This window comes from Balaenoptera acutorostrata, chromosome 18, assembly GCF_949987535.1.
Source record: "Balaenoptera acutorostrata chromosome 18, mBalAcu1.1, whole genome shotgun sequence".
In the NCBI taxonomy this organism is placed as follows: Eukaryota; Metazoa; Chordata; class Mammalia; order Artiodactyla; family Balaenopteridae; genus Balaenoptera; species Balaenoptera acutorostrata.
Genome location: NC_080081.1, coordinates 57,530,323 through 57,552,967, shown reverse-complemented (window position 1 = coordinate 57,552,967; position 22,645 = coordinate 57,530,323). Strand labels below are relative to the sequence as shown.

Sequence of the window (22,645 nt, the reverse complement as noted above, 5' to 3'; positions counted from 1 at the left end):
AACATGGCCCCAACATCACCAAGGACTTTATTAGAAATGCAAAATCTCTAAATCTCAAAATCTCCAGGACTTCCCTGGTGGTCCAGTGGTTAAGACTCCATGCTTCCACTGCAGAGGCTGCGGGTTTGATCCCTAGTGGGGGAAGTTACCCATGCCATGGGGTGTGGCCAAAAAAAAAGCAAAATCTCAAGCCCCACCTGACCTAATGAATCAGAACCTGTAGTTTAACAAGATACCCAGGTGATTCCTATGCACATTAAAGTTTGAGAAGCTCTGTTTTTATGCTTCTTACGAGTGTTTCAGACAGGCTTGTATTAATCTTATTTTATCTTCTGTATTTTATAAGATGTATTTTGACATCTTAGAGTCTTGCAGATGCCAAGTAGGCACTGCCCTTCCCAGGGTTAGCTAATTCCTAGAGACAGCAAACAGCTTGCCTGGGAGCACACCTTAGATTGCCAGGTGAACCAATCCTGAGGCCATGCCCACACCTGCCCCTTTTTATCAGGCCCCTGCAGTCCAGAACACTATTCCCCTGCCCTAAATCACACCAGGGCCAGGTACTGGACAATTAGGAATCATCCCTGTGCCCCAGAACGCACTGAAATTATCTAAGCTATCCAATCCTAAACCTTCTTGCCCTGCAGAAACCACAGGAAAGGCTTTTGCCCACGTTTTTTTCCTTATTTCCTCTCCTCCTGAGCAACCCTGGTACCTCTCCATGTGGCCCTGCATGGCCTGATGCGGCACTTCATGCCTCTTCCTCTTGGAAACTATATGTAACCAACTATCTTTTCTATGGCAAGCATCTCCTAACCTGTTCGCCATACCATACCTGAATAAAACCACAACCCTGGATACATTTTAAAACAGGGCTGCCGGGTTATATGCCACTTTTAAACTTTTTTCCCGGGTTGAATGCCACTTGCCAGTCCTTCCCATTCACCTTGCCAACTTTGGTTTCATTTGGAGAAGCATGAGGGTGCCCAGCAGAGCCAGATGTTCTGGTGGGGCATGACTGACAGGCTGAAACACAGGAGGATGCTAAGCCACCTCATCGGCCTGAACGTACTGTTAAATAAAGATGATCAAAGATAGCCATGAACAAGGTTGTACCTCTGCTTAATGCAGTCTGACTACACTGAATGCCAATCATGGTCCTTAAGCACAAGCTTTGTACACTCCAGAAACTGTTAATACAAATGATTAAGACCTATATACATTAACGTGTATAAAATAGATAACTAATAAGAACCTGCTGTATAAAAAAATAAAATTTAAAAAAAATAGTAAAGAGTAAAAAAAAAAAAACAAATGATTAAGACCTCCAAGATCGTGGAACCGTTTGAATTGAAACACACAAACTTAAATTATTTACAATATTTCTGAGACGTCAAGGAAACGAATGAAAACCTGCCATCCACATGCATTTATTTCTTCCCTGTGGCTTCTTAATATGGTGTATACGTTTTAGGTAGAAATAATTCCTACCAGGGAGCGGCTGTCATGTCACCAAGCAGCTTCCCTTCCCACATTTGCATTTACCTCTTGTCTCTTCTGTTTTGAAAAGAATCTTGATATACGGAAGTGAGCTAACTGAAGCTGAAGTTAATAAAAGCAAATATTAAAGGAACACGAAAGGGACTTTTCTCCCTATGACTCAAAGAAAAAAAATGCAATAAGGAATATCTATTTCAGAAATATTCCACATGTGTTAGATAAGATAACGAGAACAGAAGATAATAATTTCATAGTAACTTTTCCCTTACAAAAATTTGTACTACAGTTTTATTAAGGAATTAGGATTTGATTAGCAACTTTTAATTAGAAATATTAGACAAGGAAATTTTCCATTATTTTATGACCATCAGTTTTGCTTCCATAAAAAAATAAACCCACACACACAAAGGTAACTATGTGAGGTGAGGTGATGGATATGTTATTAACTTTATTGTGGTAATCATTTCACAATATATGTGTATTGATGAAAAATCAATCAACAGTCAATCTAAGAAAAAATTGTAAATTTTATTCAAACCAACCTGAGGATTATAACCCGAGAGACAGTGTCTCAGAGAGCTCTGAGAACTGTTCCGAAGAGGTAAAGGGGGAAGGTCAGTGTATAATGTGATTTTGGAGAAGGGGGTACATGCAATCAAGCACACATCTTGGTAGAAGGTTACTGCTCTTTGTAAGGAGCAGATATAGTTAATGGTTTTAGTGCTTTTCTAAGTATGGGAAGATGCAAGAAACTGAGCTCATAAAATTTTCTCCTGAAAATATCAGCTATCTAAGGGTCAGTTCTGCCAGTTTTCCTAGAGCACAAAGTACTGCATCCTGATCTTTGCCCTGAATTCCTTTCAGGGTGTGTTGTAGGTCAGCGACTGCAGTGGTTAATGACTTGAGTCTTGTAGAACTGGATGGTGAACAACATTCTTTATTTTACAGTCCCCTCCTCTTCAGTCTTAATTTCTACCAAGGTTTTGGAGGCATACCATGACCAATTTGTCCCACTATGCTAGGAATGCTCATTCCCAGGTAAGGCAAGTATTTCGTTGATGGACCACTCAGTGTGCTATTACTGGACTAGGCCCTGTTAACAGTAGCCAAAAGCCCCATTTTATAGGTAAGGGAACTGAGACTCTGTTACGGTCCAGGAGATGGTTCCCTCTTGTTGTTTCTTTCCACATCTAGGGTTGCAGTATTAGCATCATGGATCTTACAGAACTCTGTATTTGGTCAATTGTTTCAAGTCACCTCCTCATCATTATTTCTTATCAGAGGCTCAGTCACACATTTGGTAATGCAAGAAACAATAATCTTGGAAAACAGGCACAATACAAGTAACACAATACAAGTAATACAAGAATACAAGTAATATAGCTAGTTACATTAATAAGGTCATAAGTATTTAAGCTAAGGACTTCCATTGGGGGGACCCAGTATCTCCTCAGTCTTTTGACCAATGTGGTCTGCACCAATCGCTGTCTTTAAGGGGAATGATATATTGGCTTTGTATCAATACATAAGGCTCAGCAGAGCTTTATACATACAAGGCGAGTGGAGGGTCATCCTGACCCCTTACGGGATGGAGACAGGAATGTTGTCTTCCAAGGAGTTACATGGCTGCTGCCAGAAGAAGAGAACTTGATCTTTATGGTTGAGCCGGCCTTTCTGCCATTGGGGAGGTCTGGTTAATGCATAAAGCAGGTGTACAGTGCACACCAGAGGGGCGGAAGGAGGCCCAAACGGGCAGAGAAGAAAATTTCTGTTTAAATTTTTCTGGTTTTGCCTTCAAATATGAATTTTTATTTCATCATATGTACATCAAATCATCATGTTAGATGCATGTTATACTATTTTATTTCTCAATTATACTTTGATAACGCTGGGAGGGGAAAAAACTTATTTGTCATGACGATAACAAGAAACTTTGGCTACAGATATCAGGATTTTGCTTTCCATACCTGGCCCTATCAGATTCAACATTACTGCCCGAGCAGTGTCTAAAATTTGACTTGTGGTGTGGCCTGCACGAACGACAGGGTCCCCTGAAACCACCTGCTTGTTTCTCAGTAGGTATTTTGTTTGATTGCTCCTTGACCCTTTTCCAAGAAACCTAATTTGCCCAAGGGAGTCTCACACAGGAAAAGAGTGTTTGCATCTGCTTAGGGAAATGTGCCTGAAATAATGACTTACTTAGAACGAGTAACAGAATGGAATGGAATGGATTGATAAGCCAGTTTGAGCAGGTAGAGAGCAACCCAGGCCCTCGTAACTCTTATAAAAGGAGTCCTGCAGCAAAGCGGTTTGCCCAGACCGCCTGCCAAGACCCATCTCCCTTCAAGGAACATTGTCTCTGTAAACTCCGTGCAAAATTCTGACTCCTACAAACGCCTCGAGGCACGCTCTCTCAAGTTCCACTTCTACTTCTAAGATGGTGAGGATTTCTCGGTTCAGCCCTGCAGACCCCAGGGTAGAAATTGCTCTCCGAGGTACGTTACCCATTTTAAACTTCCTCGAGTCCTTCAGATGACTGCAGAGTGCTGGGTGGTGGTAGTGCTGTGCCCGGAAGTTAAGGCACTTCCTTGGTGGCCAGGAGAGGTGACGGGTGTGCTGAGGCCTGGCTTCCCCCAAGGGAGAGTTGGACTCAGCTTCTTTCTCACTTAAAATGAACGAGGCAGTCGGAAGTAGGGAGTAGGGAGCTGACATCCATCTAGCAGAATGAAGGATGAAGTGAAGCAAAGAAGAAAGAAGAAAAGAGAAGAAACCAGAACATTGCCCCTGCACGGCTCTTTTGAGCTGCTCCATTTCCCATTTCTGTTGCTTTGTCTTTTTTCTCTTCACTTGTCTGCCAAGAAGTTATAGTTGATTTGTTTATAACCATAGCCTCAAGGTTGGCAGCTCTGAAATGTCAGAGGTGACAACGGAAAGCTTCTTAAAATAAATTTTGAAAATGTGCAGCTAGATTAATTTCTTTCCGTCTTAATGTTTCTCCACTATTTAATACCAAAAAAAAAAAAAAAAACCCCACAGCTCAACCATTGACCATATTTCAGTTAGCAAGTTTAAGCTTAAATAAAGTTCTGTTTATGCAGAGTGGTAATGAGAGCTTCCCTTTTTTAAAAAAATTTTTTTAAATCTATCTTTGCACAATTAGCAAATTATTAAATGACCTTTCCTTCAAAGCCTGCAAGCACTTGCTTGTTTCCACTAGTAAGAGAACATGTTTTACAAGGTTCACGTTGATTAATTGACAAATGCTGATAAAATCAAAGCAGGGCTAAAATGCAGTTCACCAGCATTTTAAATTACGTTTGTTCAATAATGTTTCAAGTGCCTATACATTTATGGTTCACCTTTCAATAAATATTATTGTCGTAATTGAAACATCTGTTGTGTAAACGTATGTCTGAAGATGACTATCAGGGACCCCAGCTAGGACTAAACATTTCTATATCTGTGTATGCTTTTCTGCTCGATTAAAAGCACTGATTGCTGTGAGTACTTTAAAGATGGATGCTTTATATTTTATGTGAAATGAACACTAACACATTTTAATATATTTTGAAATTCAAGTACCCTTGATTGACCTAAGTATAGTGTTCCATACATTGAGGGAGAGCTTAAACCATAAAAATAAATAAAGAAATTCTCTAAACTACTAGCCTTATGCCATTCACTGAAAGCACGGCATTCTTAGCTCATTGCTACCCAGCTGTTTTGGCAGCTCTGCTGGGCTCCGTTAGAGGGCCTGTAGCTTGGCTGTTTCACACTCAGATGTGTTTCAGACATCGAAGATGCTTGGCCAAACCCAGATTCCCGTTTTTTGCTTATAAGTAGCTGTCCAGTAGAATCTCTTGCATCCCAGGTCAAACCTGAAGGTGCCGAGGATCCCAGCAGGAGAAAATGTACGTTAGGTCATAGACTGTCCTGCAGAGTTCCCACACCCATCCTGTCGTGGTCCTTACTCACTGGATAGACTCAGAGATTCTGGTGCCTCAAGAACACCCTGACATGTAGATTCAGGGCTCCAACCAATCTGATAGTTTTGTCTGGGGCATCTTCAAAAGTCCTGCCTCATCCCAATTCTTGGGAAATTAGATATCCTCCAAAAGTGCCTTTGACATACTCTTCTCAACAAAGTCATTCTAACTCAGCAAATATTTGCCAATTCTGCTAGATGCCAGGCCCTGCGCTGGGCCCTGGGGATGCAGATATAGACCCAGACAGGCTCTCTGTCCTGAGGGAGCTTGCAATATCCAATCATAACTGTCAACATTTGCAATTTGTTATTTGAGAGATGTCTTTACATAGTTTGCCAAATTTTTTTGAGTCCCCATAGGATGCCAGGCACCACTCTAGGTCTTCAGTAAATATTCTAAATGTTTTCTTTGTCTGGTAATTATCAGAGACCACTATGTTCTGGTGGCCCCTTGAGGCAAATCTCATTTGCGAGTCTTCTGTGGGGACTCCCTCAGTTGCTGGTTACCAGGTAACAGTTGTACTCAGGAGTACCACAGCTGCCGGACCTGGATTGGTCAGTGGAACTGAGCTGAGACCATCACTCTGAACTCAAAGGATGTGCCGCCCTCAGGAAGGGCGTGAAGATCCTGGAGCAGGAACGTGGGGCTGGTGATAACGGACTTAAGGACAATTTGGGCCACTTAGAATCAAGCTGATTGGGGAATGTAGAGGCACATTAAACTGACAAGCCAGGGCAGAGGGCTGGGCAGAAGTCACACTGGGCCAGTAAATGGTAGAATTCCAAGTGACTGGCTAGAAGGTAAGGACAGAAGGCAGACTAGCGGAGGCAACCTCTTAGAACAGATCAGAGCAGGTGAGTTGTTGGAGTCGGCAGCCCAGCCAGCACGTGAGCATTCCAGAACCTCAGCCACTGCTGCTGGTATGGGTCCAGCCATCACGGGCATGAGGCATAAGGATGATAAAACAGGGAGAAAACCTCTTCCATTGAACTTGGTCACAGGAAGTAAAATGTGCTTCTAGTCACCTAGGTCACAGGCTGAGAGCAGACCGGGCAGCGTGGCAGAGAATTTCTGAGTTTGGGCTCATTACGTTCCCTCAGCCCAGACATCATTAAGACGGTGTCTGGCACGCGGTAGACACCGTTCTGCCAAACTGACCTGCGTCCTGAGAGGGAGGCAGGTTCCAAAATGAAGTGGTTTGTACATGGCAATATTATAAAAATTAAACTGCCCTGGCACTTAATGGAGACCAAAGAAAAGCCACAGGAGAGCCAGACATACGAGGAGGAGGACCGTTTGTCTAAATGATACATGCATTGCCCATGTATTGCAGTTGTTCCCTCCTTTGGTTTCTTTCCTGTGGGGTGGCATTTAGCAAGGAGAGGACAGAGCTGCACAGAACCTGGAAGTTGGAAGTGTGTGTGGTGAGCTGTGAGCTGCTCGGAGATGATTTCCTTGTGGGAGCATTTGGAAAGAAAGAAATGAAGAGGGAAGGGTGGAAGACCAAAGCCCTGCAGAACTCCCAGGTTTAAGTCTGCGAGATGCCAGAATTGGGTGACTTGCTTGCAGCTCACCCAGGATCCCTTCTGATCTTCCCTCGGGAAGGTACTGCCTGCCCGTCTCCATCGCCCAGAGGCTCTTTTATGTTGATGGCGATAGCCACCAGTCAAAAGAGTAGGAAAGATTATTCCTTGTGACCTTAATAAAAGTCCTGTCGTGCTAGTGTTGTGCATCGCACATGGAAGCTGTAAAACACAGTCTTTTTCAAAATGTCCTACGTCACCAAGTTGGGCGGGTGGGACCTGACAAAGACCCCCTCGGACAGCAGTTATGCCCACTGCCATTCTGACCCCTGAAGCCATGAAGGACCACAGAGCCATTGCTCACTCTGCACTCCTGAACCAATATTCCCTGTCTTGACACTAGATGGGGCATTGTTATTATTACAGCGGCTCTCAAATGTGAATATGTGAAACCCAGAAGGAGGAAAACATTTCTTTAGAACATCGTATTGTGCTGCCGAATCAGAGAACACTGGGAGAGGAAAGCCAATGCAGAGTGTGTAATCCAAACACTGGCTTTTCCTTTCCACCTGAAGATAACCGTGACCAGCCCAAGTTCGTGCGGTGAGTCAGCAGCAGACCCAGAGCCAGAAGCCAGAACCCAAGCCTAGCGAGACCCAGGCAGCCCCACAGTCTGCACACCTGCCCGGGGAGGAGGGGCGACACGTGGATCCAGGGGGCCACACGCTCAGCTCTCCGAAGCTGCCTTCTTTTCCATGGGGAATAATAGGAGGGTTAAGTCTCCAAGGGATGTCTTCCTAAGTACACTCTTCCTACGTCTTGGCTCTACTTGTTGATGGCTCAGAGAAAACAATGAACACAATCCACACACTTGGTCTGTTTATCTTTTTAACCTCTCTGTCACACACAGGCACACACACCCATACACTTACACATACACGCACACCTCTTTGAAAAAATACCAATATGAATGAATTAACTCTTATAAAATGAATAAGCAAAAGTATAGCCTATTATATTTAGGTTCCAGCTAACTTAAATTTCCCTTAGGTTTTTAACTCCAGTTTCGTTAGCTTCTAGGTCCTGTGAAAACCCATCGAAGTCTCGTCCTCTTCTTGGTCTCAGCCTTTCAGCAGCATCTTCACTTGGGCATTAGAGCCTCATGCTTCCTCCGTCCAGGTCTACCCAGGAGACCTTGCTTCCCCGCTTCCTTGTCCCTCTGTAGCAGAAGAGGGACACGGTACAAAACGTGAAGTCTGCAGCCCAGCCTTCATCTCTATTCAAGAGACCAATGTGATTAAATGACTGGGAGAAAATGATGGGTTTCTCCTCGCTCTCCTCCCTTCTGACTAATAGGACCCAGCACAGAGCAAAATTCTTACACACCCTGTAGCTGATAGCTGTTGGCAGACTCTTTTCTTAGCAGACCCTCTTAATGAGATCAATTTAACTTGTATTTTAAACAGACCGAAAAGGCAGGATTATTGCAGTATGCTTTTCCTGATTTCATTGGTAGCGCTTCTCACTCAAAAACCTACAGTGCTAATTCCGGCTGTTACTTGAGTTATGGAATCATTCTCTCTCTGTTTCTACCAAGGTACTTTAAGCCCTCTCCTTCTTGTTACATGTACTTCTAACCATCTGGGGTGCTTGTGAGAAGGGCAGGCCAGTGAGAAAGAAACCATCTAGTTTGTGATTTTTACGTCATGTTAGACTTCTCAAACTTGAATCTTTTTGAAGGAAAACACTTTTAAAAGTCTGATTTTAAACCCTTGGTATGGATGGGCTGATTTTTGTTTTTGTTTTTTTTTCTCTGGCTTGGAATGCTCTCCCCTGCCTGGCCCAATCTTCTTCATCCTTTAAGACCCAGCTCAAATGTCATCTCTTCTGCTGAACATCTACCCTCCCTACTCCCACGTTCCCTTCCAGAATCCTCACTCTTTATTCTGTGCTGCCGGAGCATTTGAGTCATACCACGAGAACATAATCCCAGCACATCACAACCAGATATACATGTGTCTGTCCTGCCAGACCAGTCGCAGGCTACTTGAAGGCACGACCAGCAGACGGTAGTCATCTTGCATCACCTGCTCAGCACAGCAGATGAGGTGCACTGGGAGTTCTATACATATTTATGGGGTCGACTCAAATTATGTCAGCACCAGCTCTTTTAACATCAGGGTTCTGAGGTTTTAGAAAGTGTGTCAAGTAAAGGTATAATTTTAAAAGCATGGTCTTCTGAAATTTTCTGAAGCAAGAATTTTATATTCTTATTTTTAAGGGGAAAGTGTTACATAAAAAGTCAGCATATATTGCCTGCATCTGGGGATACTAGTCATGTGTTTGCTCCCCACATCTTAACGGGATAGAAATTTTTGTCACCAATTCACTTTGCCTTGTGCAAAAGATATATACTAGAAAAGTTGTGTGTAAAAGTGATGTCTATAAATCAAATTAGGTTTTAAAATGCACTAAGGGAGCAGTTTAAAGAAAATATTTTTCCAAGTGAAAGAGGATAATTTTCCAAGTAAAATGAATCATTTCTGGACTTACCAGAGAATTTGCCTGTTGTAGAGAAGTATTTTTCCTAGAATGATAAAGGCTCCCCTATATTCAAAATTCACCTGGCATAAATTTCATGCTTTTCCATAGTCTATTTAAAACACTGGACTTACTCCTAAGATTTTAAATTTATACAACAGATATTCTTGGCTTACTAAAAGTGAATAACTTCTCACTGTCATAAAATTGATATGTATTATGTATTATTTCTGGTTCAGTTAATTTAAAAATTACTTGTGTGGGCATTTAATGATTTTAACACAAAGCTTCTTGGAAGGAGTCAGTATATTATACTCGATCTGCAAGTAGAACTGGGGGCTGATGTGAACGCTTACGCAGCCCTGGAATGTGGAAAAGGGGACCAGGCACCCATCGCAGTGAAATACTTACCATCCGAAGAACCAAAGATGTTGTGCTGGGAACTAAAGTTTTATATGAGTTTTATTTTTAAAGGTTTCCATTTTCCTTTTTTCTAGATTGGCCAAAGGGAATTGAAGAGAGGGGCGGAGGCGTGTAAGTTTGGGGTTATTGCTGTTAGAGTTTATAGTGAATGACTTAGTCATTGTTCCTTTGCATTCAGAGTGCAGGGCCACTGCCACCTCTTCTCCCATCCCCCGGTGGTGGGCACAGCAGAAGTCCTTTAATAATGCATTCGCTGAGTTTGAAAAACAATATTCTTGGCTCTGAAACTATGCATTTAACACATCCTCAGCAAATGCCATGTGGCAAACCAAGTTCTTTTAGACGGAGGTTCTGCAGTGCATCAATAAAGCACGCGGGTGTTGGCCTTTTTCAGTGAACAAGACGAGAAATATTGAGTACCTTTTAAATTAAAACGAGTGGCATGGACATATATACACTACCAAACGTAAAATAGATAGCTAGTGGGAAGCAGCCGCATAGCACAGGGAGACCAGCTCGGTGCTGTGTGACCACCTAGAGGGGTGGGATAGGGAGGGTGGGAGGGAGGGAGATGCAAGAGGGAAGAGATATGGGAACATATGTATATGTATAGCTGATTCACTTTGTTATAAAGCAGAAACCAACACACCATTGTAAAGCAATTATATTCCAATAAAGATGTTAAAAAAAAAAAACACGCAACTTTAAATATGCGCTCTCATTTTCATGGACGGCTGAGGCCTGCCTATGCTAATAGGCAGCTGATCTTAGGTCTGCGGAGGGCTTGGGAATCGGTCACACCCGGTTCGTCTTTGCTTGTTTTAGCTCCACCTGTGGAAGCACGGGGCCTGCTCTGTTCAATTCTCCCTACACTTAGGCGTTCAGTTTCCCGGGAGATCTTTCTCGTGCCTGGACATTTCTCTCGTGAGCATCACATTTGGACCAACGTATATGCCTCCACCCAATTTTAATTAAGTAGTAAAGCTGATCTCTATTTATTAGAATTTCAAACATAGATATCCCCCCTCCAACCTCCACTTTAAAAAATGTTTTTATTGGCTGTGTCTTTTCTCACTCCTAAAAAATATCTAAGGAGAAACCCCCTATCTCATTGTCAGAGCTCATCCAACTTTGATTGCTGGTCCTTGGGATGAGAACACGCAGAGCCACGTGGTTGCCTAGAGGTTGCGTTTACCCAAATGTGACCATTACTAGCAGACCCGCCGTACTGCCTTGGGGCAGGTAGGTTCTGGGATGGGCCTCCAGGTGCGAGAGTGGCATCTGACCTGTTCCACTGGATTAAAAATTAAAATCTATTTAGAAGCAAGCTGCTCACTTCTAGCCTGGAGCTTCTAGCAGTAATCCCAGGTTAATGACTGTGTTTCAAGGGAATAGCGTTTCCTTCCTCCTTGCTTCAATTTCCCCCTCTCTCTTTTTGTTTTACTTTTCTCGTCTGCCTGCTTTCCTGTTTGGACAATGGCAACAACCATCATAATTCTAATAATCTGAGCTGAGATACTAATTTAGAAAGACGTACAGCCTTTGTAAGAAATGACACAGATTTAGCTTAGCATAAAGTAATTTTCAATCAGTTAACTGAAGTCTCTACTTCATAGAGAATCCTTTTTTGATTACAGCTGTTCAGGGAAAATTGCAAATAATATAAAAACAGGCTTACATCATAGAATTTAGCTAATACCTAGGATGCGATAAGGAATTATTCCAATTTCTTAAACGTACATTTATACATCCAGTACTATGTATTAACTACTGATCTTCAGAATGATGATCAGAATAATCAGAGATATAAAAAATGAATAGGACAGTTCTGTATTCTTTGTTTTTCATAATTGTGACTTTTTTATTGTAGCTTTATTTTTATTTTTTTTTAAACATCTTTATTGGAGTGTAATTGCTTTACAATGGAGTCTTAGTATCTGCTTTATAACAAAGTGAGTCATCTATACATATACATATATCCCCATATCTCCTCCCTCTTGCGTCTGCCTCCCACCCTCCCTATCCCACCCCTCTAGGTGGACACAAAGCACTGAGCTGATCTCCCTGTGCTATGCGGCTGCTTCCCACTAGCGATCTATTTTACATTTGGTAGTGTATATATGTCCATGCCACTCTCTCACTTCGTCCCATCTTACCCTTCCCCCTCCTCGTGTCCTCAAGTCCATTCTCTACATCTGAGTGTTTATTCCTGTCCTGCCCCTAGGTTCTTCAGAACCATTTTTTCTTTTTTTAGATTCCATATATATGTGTTAGCATACGGTATTTGTTTTTCTCTTTCTGACTTACTTCACTCTGTATGACAGACTCTAGGTCCATCCACCTCACTACAAATAACTCAGTTTCGTTTCTTTTTATGGCTGAGTAATATTCCATTGTATATATGTGCCACATCTTCTTTATCCATTCATCTGTGGATGGACACTTAGGCTGCTTCCTTGTCCTGGTTATTGTAAATAGAGCTGCAATGAACATTGTGGTTATGGTTCTTTTTGAATTATGACTCTTTTTGAATTATGGTTTTCTCAGGGTATATGCCCAGTAGTGGGATTGCTGGGTCGTATTTTTAGTTTTTTAAGGAACCTCCATACTGTTCTCCATAGTGGTGTATCAATTTACATTCCCACCAACAGTGCAAGAGGGTTCCCTTTTCTCCACACCCTCTCCAACATTTAATGTTTGTAGATTTTTTGATGATGGCCATTCTGACTGGTGTGACTTGATACCTCATTGTACTTTTGATTTTCATTTCTCTAATGATTAGTGATCTTGAGCATCCTTTCATGTGTTTGCTGGCAATCTGTATATCTTCTTTGGAGAAATGTCTATTTAGGTCTTCTGCCCACTTTGGATGGGGTTGTTTGTTTTTTTGATATTGAGATGCATGAGCTGCTTGTAAATTTTGGAAATTAATCCTTTGTCAGTTGCTTTGTTTGCAAATATTTTCTCCCATTCTGAGGGTTCTCTTTTCATCTTGTTTATGGTTTCCTTTGCTGTGCAAAAGCTTTTAAGTTTCATTAGGTCCCATTTGTATATTTTTGTTTTTATTTCCATTTCTCTAGGAGGTGGTTCAAAAAGGATCTTGCTGTGATTTATGTGATAGAGTCTTCTGCCTGTGTTTTCCTCTAAGAGTTTTATAGTGTCTGGCCTTACATTTGAGTCTTTAATCCATTTCGAGTTTATTTTTGTGTATGGTGTTAGAGAGTGTTCTAATTTCATTCTTTTACATGTAGCTGTCCAGTTCTCCCAGCATCACTTACTGAAGAAGCTGTCTTTTCTCCATTGTATATTCTTGCTTCCTTTATCAGAGATAAGGTGACCATATGCACGTGGGCTTATCCCTGCGCTTTCTATCCTGTTCCATTGCTCTATATTCTGTTTTTGTGCCAGTACCACACTGTCTTGATTACTGTAGCTTTGTAGTATAGTCTGAAGTCAAGGAGCCTGATTCCTCCAGTTCCATTTTTCTTTCTCAAGATTGCTTTGGCTATTTGGGGTCTTTTGTGGTTCTATACAAACTTTGAAATTTTTTTTTCTAGTTATGTGAAAAATGGCATTGTTAGTTTGATAGGGATTGCACTGAATCTGTAGATTGCTTTGGGTAGTATTGTCATTTTCACAATGTTGATTCTTCTAATCCAAGAACATGGTATATCTCTCCATCTGTTTGTATCATCTTTAATTTCTTTCATCAGTGTCTTATAGTTTTCTGCATACAGGTCTTTTGTCTCCTTAGGTAGGTTTATTCCTAGGTATTTTATTCTTTTTGTTGCAGTGGTAAATGGGAGTGTTTCCTTAATGTCTCTTTCAGATTTTTCATCATTAGTGTATAGGAATGCAAGAGATTTCTGTGCATTAACTTTGTATCCTGCTACTTTACCAAATTCATTGATTAGCTCTAGTAGTTTTCTGGTAGCATCTTTAGGATTCTCTATGTATAGTATCATGTCATCTGCAAATAGTAACAGTTTTACTTCTTCTTTTCTGATTTTTATTCCTTTTATTTCTTTTTCTACTCTGATTGCTGTGGCTAACACTTCCAAAACTATGTTGAATAATAGCAGTGAGAGTGGGCAACCTTGTCTTGTTTCTGATCCTAGTGGAAATGGTTTCAGTTTTTCACCATTGAGAACGATGTTGGCTGTGGGTTTGTCATGTATGGCCTTTACTATGTTGAGGTAAGTTCCCTCTATGCCTACTTTCTGGAGGGTTTTTATCATAAATGGGTGTTGAATTTTGTCGAAAGCTTTTTCTGCATCTATTGAGATGATCGTAAGTTTTTTCTCCTTCAATTTGTTAATATAGTGTATCGCACCATATTGATTGATTTGCGTATATTGAGTAATCCTTGCATTCCTGGGATAAACCCCACTTGATCATGGTGTATGATCCTTTTAATGTGCTGTTGGATTCTGTTTGCTAGTATTTTGTTGAGGATTTTTGCATCTATGTTCATCAGTGTTATAGGCCTATGCTTTTCTTTCTTTGTGACAAGTTTGTCTGGTTTTGGTATCAGGATGATGGTGGCCTCATAGAATGAGTTTAGGAGTGTTCCTCCTCTGCTATATTTTGGAAGAGTTTGAGAAGGATGGGGGTTAGTTTTTCTCTAAATGTTTGATAGACGTCACCTGTGAAGCCATCTGGTCCTGGGCTTTTGTTTGTTGGAATATTTTTAATCAGAGTCTCAATTTCAGTGCTTGTGATTGGTCTGTTTATACTTTCTATTTCTTCCTGGTTCTGTCTCAGAAGGCTGTGCTTTTCTTAGAATTTGTTCATTTCTTCCAGGTTGTCCACTTTATTGGCATATAGTTGCTTGTAGTAATCTCTCATGATCCTTTGTATTTCTGCAGTGTCAGTGGTTACTTCTCCTTTTTCATTTCTAATTCTATTGATTTGAGTCTTCTCCCTTTTTTCTTGATGAGTCTGGCTAATGGTTTATCAGTTTTGCTTATCTTCTCAAAGAACCAGGTTTTAGTTTTATTGATCTCTGCTATCGTTTCTTTCATTTCTCTTTCATTTATTTCTGATCTGATCTTTATGATTTCTTTCTTTCTGCTAACTTTGGGGGGTTTTTGTTCTTCTTTCTCTAATTGCTTTAGGTGTAAGGTTAGGTTGTTTATTTGAGATGTTTCTTGTTTCTTGAGGTAGGATTGTATTGCTACACACTTCCCTCTTAGAACTGCTTTTGCTGCATCCCATAGGTTTTGGGTCATCATGTTTTCATTGTCATTTGTTTCTAGGTATTTTTGGATTTCCTCTTTGATTTCTTCAGTGATCTCTTGGTTATTTAGTAGTGTATTGTTTAGCTTCCATGTGTTTGTAGTTTTTACAGATTTTTTTCCTGCAATTGATATCTAGTCTCAGTGTTGTGGTCAGTAAAGATACTTGATACGATTTCAATTTTCTTAAATTTACCAAGGCTTGACTTGTGACCCAAGATATGATCTATCCTGGAGAATGTTCCATGAGCACTTGAGAAGAAAGTGTATTCTGTTGTTTTTGGATGGAATGTCCTATAAATATCAATTAAGTCCATCTTGTTTAATGTATCATTTAAAGCTTGTTTCCTTATTTATTTTCACTTTGGATGATCTGTCCATTGGTGAAAGGGGTTGTTAAAGTCCCCTACTATTATTGTGTTACTGTCTATTTCCTCTTCTATGGATGTTAGCATTTGCTTTATGTATTGAGGTGCTCCTATGTTGGGTGCCTAAATATTTACAACCGTTATATCTTCTTCTTGGATTGATCCCTTGATCATTATGTAGTGTCCTTGTTTGTCTCTTGTAATAGTCTTTATTTTAAAGTCTATTTTGTCTGATATGAGAATTGCTACTCCAGCTTTCTTTTGATTTCCATTTCATGGAATATCTTTTTCCATCCCCTCACTTTCAGTCTGTGTGTGTCCCTAGTTCTGAAGTGGGTTTCTTGTAGAAGTATGTATATGGGTCTTGTTTTTGTATCCATTTAGCTAGTCTGTGTCTTTTGTTTGGAGCATTTAATCCATTTACATTTAAGGTAATTATCGATATGTATATTCCTATTACCATTTTCTTAATTGTTTTGGGGTTTTTTTTGTGGGTCTTTTCCTTCCCTTGTGCTTCCTGCGTAGAGAAGTTCCTTTAGCATTTGTTGTAAAGCTGGTTTGGTGGTGCTGAATTCTCTTAGCGTTTGCTTGGCTGTAAAGGTTTTAATTTCTCGTCAAATCTGAATGAGATTGTTACTGGGTAGAGTAATCTTGGTTGTAGGTTTTTCCCTTTCATCACTTTAAATATGTCCTGCCAGTCCCTTCTGGCTTGCAGAGTTTCTGCTGAAAGATCAGCTGTTAACCTTATGGGGCTTCCCTTGTTATGTTATTTGTTGTTTTTCCCTTGCTGCTTTTAATATTTTTTCTTTGTATTTAATTTTTGATAGTTTGATTAATATGTGTCTTGGCGTGTTTCTCCTTTGATTTACCCTGTATGGGACTCTCTGCACTTCCTGGACTTGATTGACTATTTCCTTTCCCATATTAGGGAAGTATTCAACTATAATCTTTTCAAATATTTTCTCAGTCCCTTTCTTCTTCTCTTCTTCTTCTGGGCCCCTTATAATTCGAATGTTGGTGCGTTTAATGTTGTCCCAGAGGTCTCTGAGAGTGTCCTCAATTCTTTTTATTCTTTTTTCTTTATTCTGTTCTGCAGGAGTTATTTCCACTATTTTATCTTCCAGGTCATTTATCCATTCTTCTGCCTCAGCTATTCTGCTATTGATTCCTTCTAGAGAATTTTTAATTTCATTTATTTTGCTGTTCATCATTGTTTCTTTGCTCTTTACTTCTTCTAGGTCCTTGTTAAACATTTCTTGTATTTTCTCCATTCTATTTCCAAGATTTTGGATCATCTTTACTATCATTACTCTGAATTCTTTTTCAGGTAGACTGCCTATTTCCTCTTCATTTGTTTGGTCTGGTGGGTTTTTACCTTGCTCCTTCATCTGCTGTGTATTTCTCTGTCTTCTCATTTTGCTTAACTTACTGTGTTTGCGATCTCCTTTTCCAGGCTGCAGGTTTGTAGTTCCCATTGTTTTTGGTGTCTGCCCCCCGTGGGTAAGGTTGGTTTAGTGGGTTTTGTAGGCTTCCTGGTGGAGGGGACTGGTGCCTATATTCTGGTGGATGAGGCTGTATCTTGTCTTTCTGGTGGGCAGGACTGCATCCGGTGGTGTGTTTTGGGGTGTCTGTCAACTTATTATGATTTTAGGCAGTCTCTCTGCTAATCGGTGGGGTTGTGTTCCTGTCTTGCTAGTTGTTTGGCATAGGGTGTCCAGCACTGTAGCTTGCTGGTCGTTGAATGGAGCTGGGTCTTAGCGTTGAGATGGAGATCTCTGGGAGAGCTTTCGCCGTTTGATATTACGTGGGGTCGGGAGGTCTCTGGTGGACCAGTGTCCTTAACTTGGCTCTCCCACCCCAGAGGCTCAGGCCTGACACCCAGCCGAAGCACCAAGACCCTGTCAGCCACATGGCTTTGGCTAGAGGGTTTGGTATGAGGCTGTGTGGCCTGGAAGTTCTGCAGCCGTTGTTTCATGATGAGGTGAGTCATTCTCCTCCCAAGCATTGTCTCTGCCCCCAAGCATCATCTGTGCTCCCTAACCACACCATTACTCTGTCACTTGTGACATTTTTGAAGAGTACTGCTTAGATGTCTTGATTTGGGTTTGCCTGATGTTCTCTTACAACTAAATTGAGGTTATACAATTTTGGCAAAGATACCACAGAGGCGGTACACACTTCTCAGTGTATCATATCAAGGGGCACATGCTGTCAATATAATCTTATCACTGGTCTTAACGTCTTTTTGATAACATCAGTTGAAACAATATTATTTTCTCCTTAGTAAATGAACTTATACCATTAATTAGAACATAGTATTCTATCATTCCAATGATTGAAGTTTAAATTTACCATTTTAATAAAAATATGCTTTTATAAATATAATATACATTTTCACCTGGATTAACATGATTCTTCAATGAATTTTTTTATTGTAATTAACACTTCTTACAGCATTCCAGTTTTAGGCATACGTCTAAGGTAACTCTGATTTTTTATTTCCTGATCTGTAAAGTGGTTGTGAGAATCAGATGAGATATTAAATGTGAAAGTGGTAGCATATAGTTGGTGCCTGGCAAATTTTAGGAAAAGTAGAATTCTCTTTTTGATAATTTTTTATGTAAAAAAAAAAAATCACATTACCTCTCAAGGTAGTAAAATGTTTTAAAAACTCATGAGTTAGTTAAATATCATAGTAACTATTGTCGGCCATAGTTACTACTGTTCAAACTACTGTTCGAACATATAGAAGAACATTGATCAAAATTAGTACAGAGGTTTTTAACATTTCTGGCTCTTGAAGTTAGCCTGTTTCTACTTCTTTAATTGCTCTGCTAGTATGAACTTCAGGATTTTTCCCATTGTTCTGTACCTAATTGTTAGACCTGGTAATTAACACATGAATGATATGAAAGCCCCAGGTTCATCAGACTTTGAGGGTATGACTTTTTAGATCTAGATAAGGAACAGGACCAGGGCTTAAATTATATTTCTCAGGTTAAACACCTGTCCCTATTTCACCCTTTTATTTATTCCATATTTTAAAATTTGACTTATTTTGTATAAGGAGGTATCCTATAGAACATCACAGTTTTTGGAACTAAAGTGTTTTCTCGCGGAATAAAATCTAAAAATATCTTGTCTGCAGCTGTTTGTGATTTTAATACTTGTGAAACTGTTTCTTCTGTCTGTAATACCCTCCTGACAGATCTGTAGGCATATTGAAAGTGTTGCAATGTGGCCTAAACATTTTCAGGAGAAAAGTGTGGCTCATTGCTCATTTATTCACTGAGCACCTGTGTTTTGCTAGGTAGGTGCCGGACACACAATCGTGAGCAAAAGAAACAGAATGCCTGCCTGTATGGAACTTCAGTCTAGTAGAAGAGACAGGCATTGAGAGGAAAGCAAATGGAGAAAAATATGTATTAACAAATACACAAAATGTTATGAAGTTAAAGAACAGGTTGCCATAAGAGAGGATGGTCATTAATCATGGAAGAGCTATAAGAAAAGATTCTGCAAGTCAGGCCAACAATCACTTAGCCGGTGCTCTGTCTGCAAGGGTCAAAGCCAGGGATTCTGTAACAGCATGTTCACGAACCCTTGAAATCGGAAGATCTGAGAGGGCATCCTGTAGACTTGCCAGCCGACACTATACTGTTGAGTATAGAAGGTCAACTAGCTGCTGCTTTCAAAAACTGCAGGAAGCCTTCTCTCCCTCCCTTTCTTCTTTTAATTAATGAATCTGTCATTTATCAACTGTGTGCTCCCCTGGCTGTCAAATTTTGGTGCACATCAGAATCTCTTTTGGAGCTGTTTTTTAAAATGCCTGGACCTCACATCAGATCTACTGAGGGTTTGTTTAAAAATCTGAGGGTGGAAACCAGCCTATGCATTTGTAAAAGCCTCCTCAGGGGACTCTGGTGTCCGTCAAAGGCTGAGAACCACGGTGTGCCAGGCACAGAGGCTAGTTCTGTGGCTACTGAGAAAAGCACATGTCTGCCTAGGGACAAACATGGCTTTGCATATTATGTAAGTTCAGCAGTGGAAGCATTTGACGGCTCTACGGAAAGCTCACATTGTCCTCCTTTTGAACTAAACCTTCTTGCACCGTCATCTATATATTCTGACTGCTCCTCAAGTCCTATCTCTCTGTCTCCAAAAGTTTCTCTCAGTCTATTCCCTCTCTCCATCTCCACTGCCACTGCCCCATTTTGCCTGGGCTCTAGGAATTACTTTAGAATTACCCTCCCCCAAGCTTCTCTCCCTGTGAGCTGACCCTTAGTTTACTCTGAGAAGGTTTCTAAATTACAAATTTGATCCTATCGCTCCCAATTTAAAACACTCTGTTTGGTCCTCATTGCCTATGGAGATCAAAGTCCCTAGCTTGGCCCGCACCTATGTTTTCAGCATCATTCCTCACCATTTCACCATTTGCCCCACAAACTCCAGGCGATTAAAAACACTCATTTCTATACCACAACATGCACTTTTCAGCTAAGCATCCTTGCTCATAATGTTGTCAATGCCTGAAACACTTTTTATTCCAGTTTTCACCTTCATTCGTCCTTCAAGAAAATCTAAAATCACTTCCACTGGCAGAGTTGATTGAGTCTTCCTCTCTGTTCTTTATAGTAACCTGTGTTTTAATTAATGTACCCCTTTGTCTATGTGCATACCTATATACTGACACATCTATCTGGAGTGAGTTTTTGTTTGCTTAGAACTTGAAATGGTGCTACAGACAGTAGGGGTTAACTAAATATTCACTGAGTGAGTGGGAAAAAGAATGAATGAACCTGAAACTGGTTTGCTGTATCCCCTCCCACTGGTCCTAATTCCATTTTTTTTTTTTTTTTTTGGTATATTACTTAACTAATGTAGTCCATCATATATGTCTGCTTTTCTCCTAATATATGAAGATTACTCTCACCCTTTGTCTTTTTCCCCTAGTCACACACCTAGTAAATTGTCATTTTAAAACTGACACCAACTCCTTGGGATTCCAGTAGTCATTATGGGTAGTTTCAAAGTTGCACTAAGTTCTCAAAGTCAAATGACCTCATCCTGATAAACTTGCTACAAACTCAGATTTGCAAGAGAGTCAAGTGGGTAGCATTTAACCTAGTATCATATTACATTGGTTTCAGGATTGAGCTGCTGATCTCATACATTCAAATGCATTTTAACAATCCTGCATTTTTACTCCCCTCCATTGTAGGCCATTACAAGATATCGTTGTCTGTAAAACTTTTGGTCTCTCCATCAAATCTGAGTGAAAGCCTTGCCAGGTAGAGTATTTTTGGTTGCAGGTTTTCCCCTTTCATTGCTTTAAATACATGGTGTACCACTCCCTACTGGCCTGCAGAATTTCTGCTGAGGAGTCAGCTGGTAGCCTTATGGGTGTTCCCTTGTATGTAACTTGTTGCTCTTCTTTTGATGCGTTTAATATTATCTCCTTATCTTTAACTTTTGCCGTTTTAATGACATGTCTTCGTCTGGTCCTCTTTGGGTTGATCGTGTCTGGGACTCTGTGCTTCCTGGACCTGGATGTCTGTTTCCTTTCCTAGGTTAGGGAAGTTTTCAGATATTATGTCTCCAGATATGTTCTCTGCCCCTTTTTCTCTCTCTTCTCCTTCTGGGACCCCGATAATATGAATGTTCGTACACTTGATGTTATCCCAAAGGCCTCTTAAACTGTCCTTCTTTATTCTTATTCTCTTTTCTGTTGAGAGTCAGTGATCTCCACTACTGTGTCTTCCGGCTTGCTGATCCATTCCTCTGTATCTTCTAATCTCCTGTTGATTCCTTCTAGTGTATTTTTATAGCTACTTTATTTATTTATTTCTTTTTCTTTATTTTTGGCTGTGTTGGGTCTTCAGTTCTTGCGAGGGCTTTCTCTAGTTACGGCAAGTGGGGGCCACTCTTCATCGCGGTGCATGGACCGCTCTTCATCGCGGTGCGCGGGCCTCTCACTATCGCGGCCCCTCCCGTTGCGGGGCACAGGCTCCAGATGCGCAGGCTCAGTAGTTGTGGCTCACGGGCCCAGATGCTCCGTGGCATGTGGGATCTTCCCAGACCAGGGCTCGAACCCGTGTCCCCTGCATTGGCAGGCAGATTCTCAACCACTGCGCCACCAGGGAAGCCCTAGTGTATTTTTTATTTCAATTATTATATTCTTCGTTTCTGTTTGGTTCTTCTTTATATTTTTTCACTCTTCGTTAAAAGCGTCTAACGTCTCACTCTGTCCGTCCAGTCTCCTCCCGAGTTCTTTGAACATCTGTACGATCATTACCTTGAACTCTTTGTTGGGTAGACTGCCCGTCTTCACGCAGTTCTTCTGGGGTTTTCTCTTGTTCTCTCGTTTGGAACGTATTCCTCTGTCACCTCATTTTGCCTAATTTACTGGTTTTATTTCTTTGTGTTTGTAAGGTTAGTTATATCTCCCAACCTTGGAGAAGCAGCCTTTGGTAGGAGACGTCCTAGGCGTCCTGGCAGTGCAATTCCTGCTGGTCACCAGAGCTGTCTGTATGCTTTAGGGGTGCCCCTTAAGTGGGCTTCATGGGTCCTTCTGTTGTGGTGGGCTGACTGCCATGGGCAGTCTGGCACGCTGGCTCCCAGGCCTGTTGGTTGCCAGGCCCTGCCTTGTGTGGCGGCTGCTAGCCCACTGGTGGGCAGAGCTAGGTTCTAGGGTGGGTAGTTCTGGGACCAAGGGTCCCAGATCTAGTATCAGCCTGCTGGTGGGTGGGATCAGTTTCTGACACAGCTGGCTGCAGAGTCTGGGTGTCCCATAGTCGGTGTTGGTCTGTTAGTGAGGGGGGCTGGATCCTGGGGTGGCTGGATGAGGGGTCCAAGGTGTCTCAGAACTGACGCCGGCCTGCTGGTGGGTGGGGCTGGGTCGCAGGGGTTCCTGGGGCTGGCGCCTGCCCACTAGGGATTGAGGCTGGTCCCTGGGCTATTGCTGACCCACTGGTGAGTGGAGCTGGGTCTCGGGGTCTTTGACTGCAGGTTGCTGGTGTTCCTGGGGCTAGTGCCCGGGTGGGTAGCACCAGGTCCTGAGCACTCTG

General features: G+C 41.3%; 1 protein-coding gene across 8 annotated transcripts in view; it reads left to right on the top strand.

Moving 5' to 3' along the window:
- Positions 1–22,645, top strand: part of ENOX1 (ecto-NOX disulfide-thiol exchanger 1) — a 614,655-nt gene that overhangs the window by 341,865 nt on the left and 250,145 nt on the right. Inside the window, exon 1 of one of the 8 annotated variants that reach the window (XM_007186811.3) lies at positions 3,829–3,995. The exons of the other annotated variants lie outside the window; for them this stretch is intronic. Within the exon in view, the coding sequence (XP_007186873.1) occupies positions 3,938–3,995 (58 nt within the window). The 5' untranslated portion in view covers positions 3,829–3,937. Of the gene's footprint in view, positions 1–3,828; positions 3,996–22,645 lie in introns of those variants that run through there. 8 annotated transcript variants of the gene reach the window in all.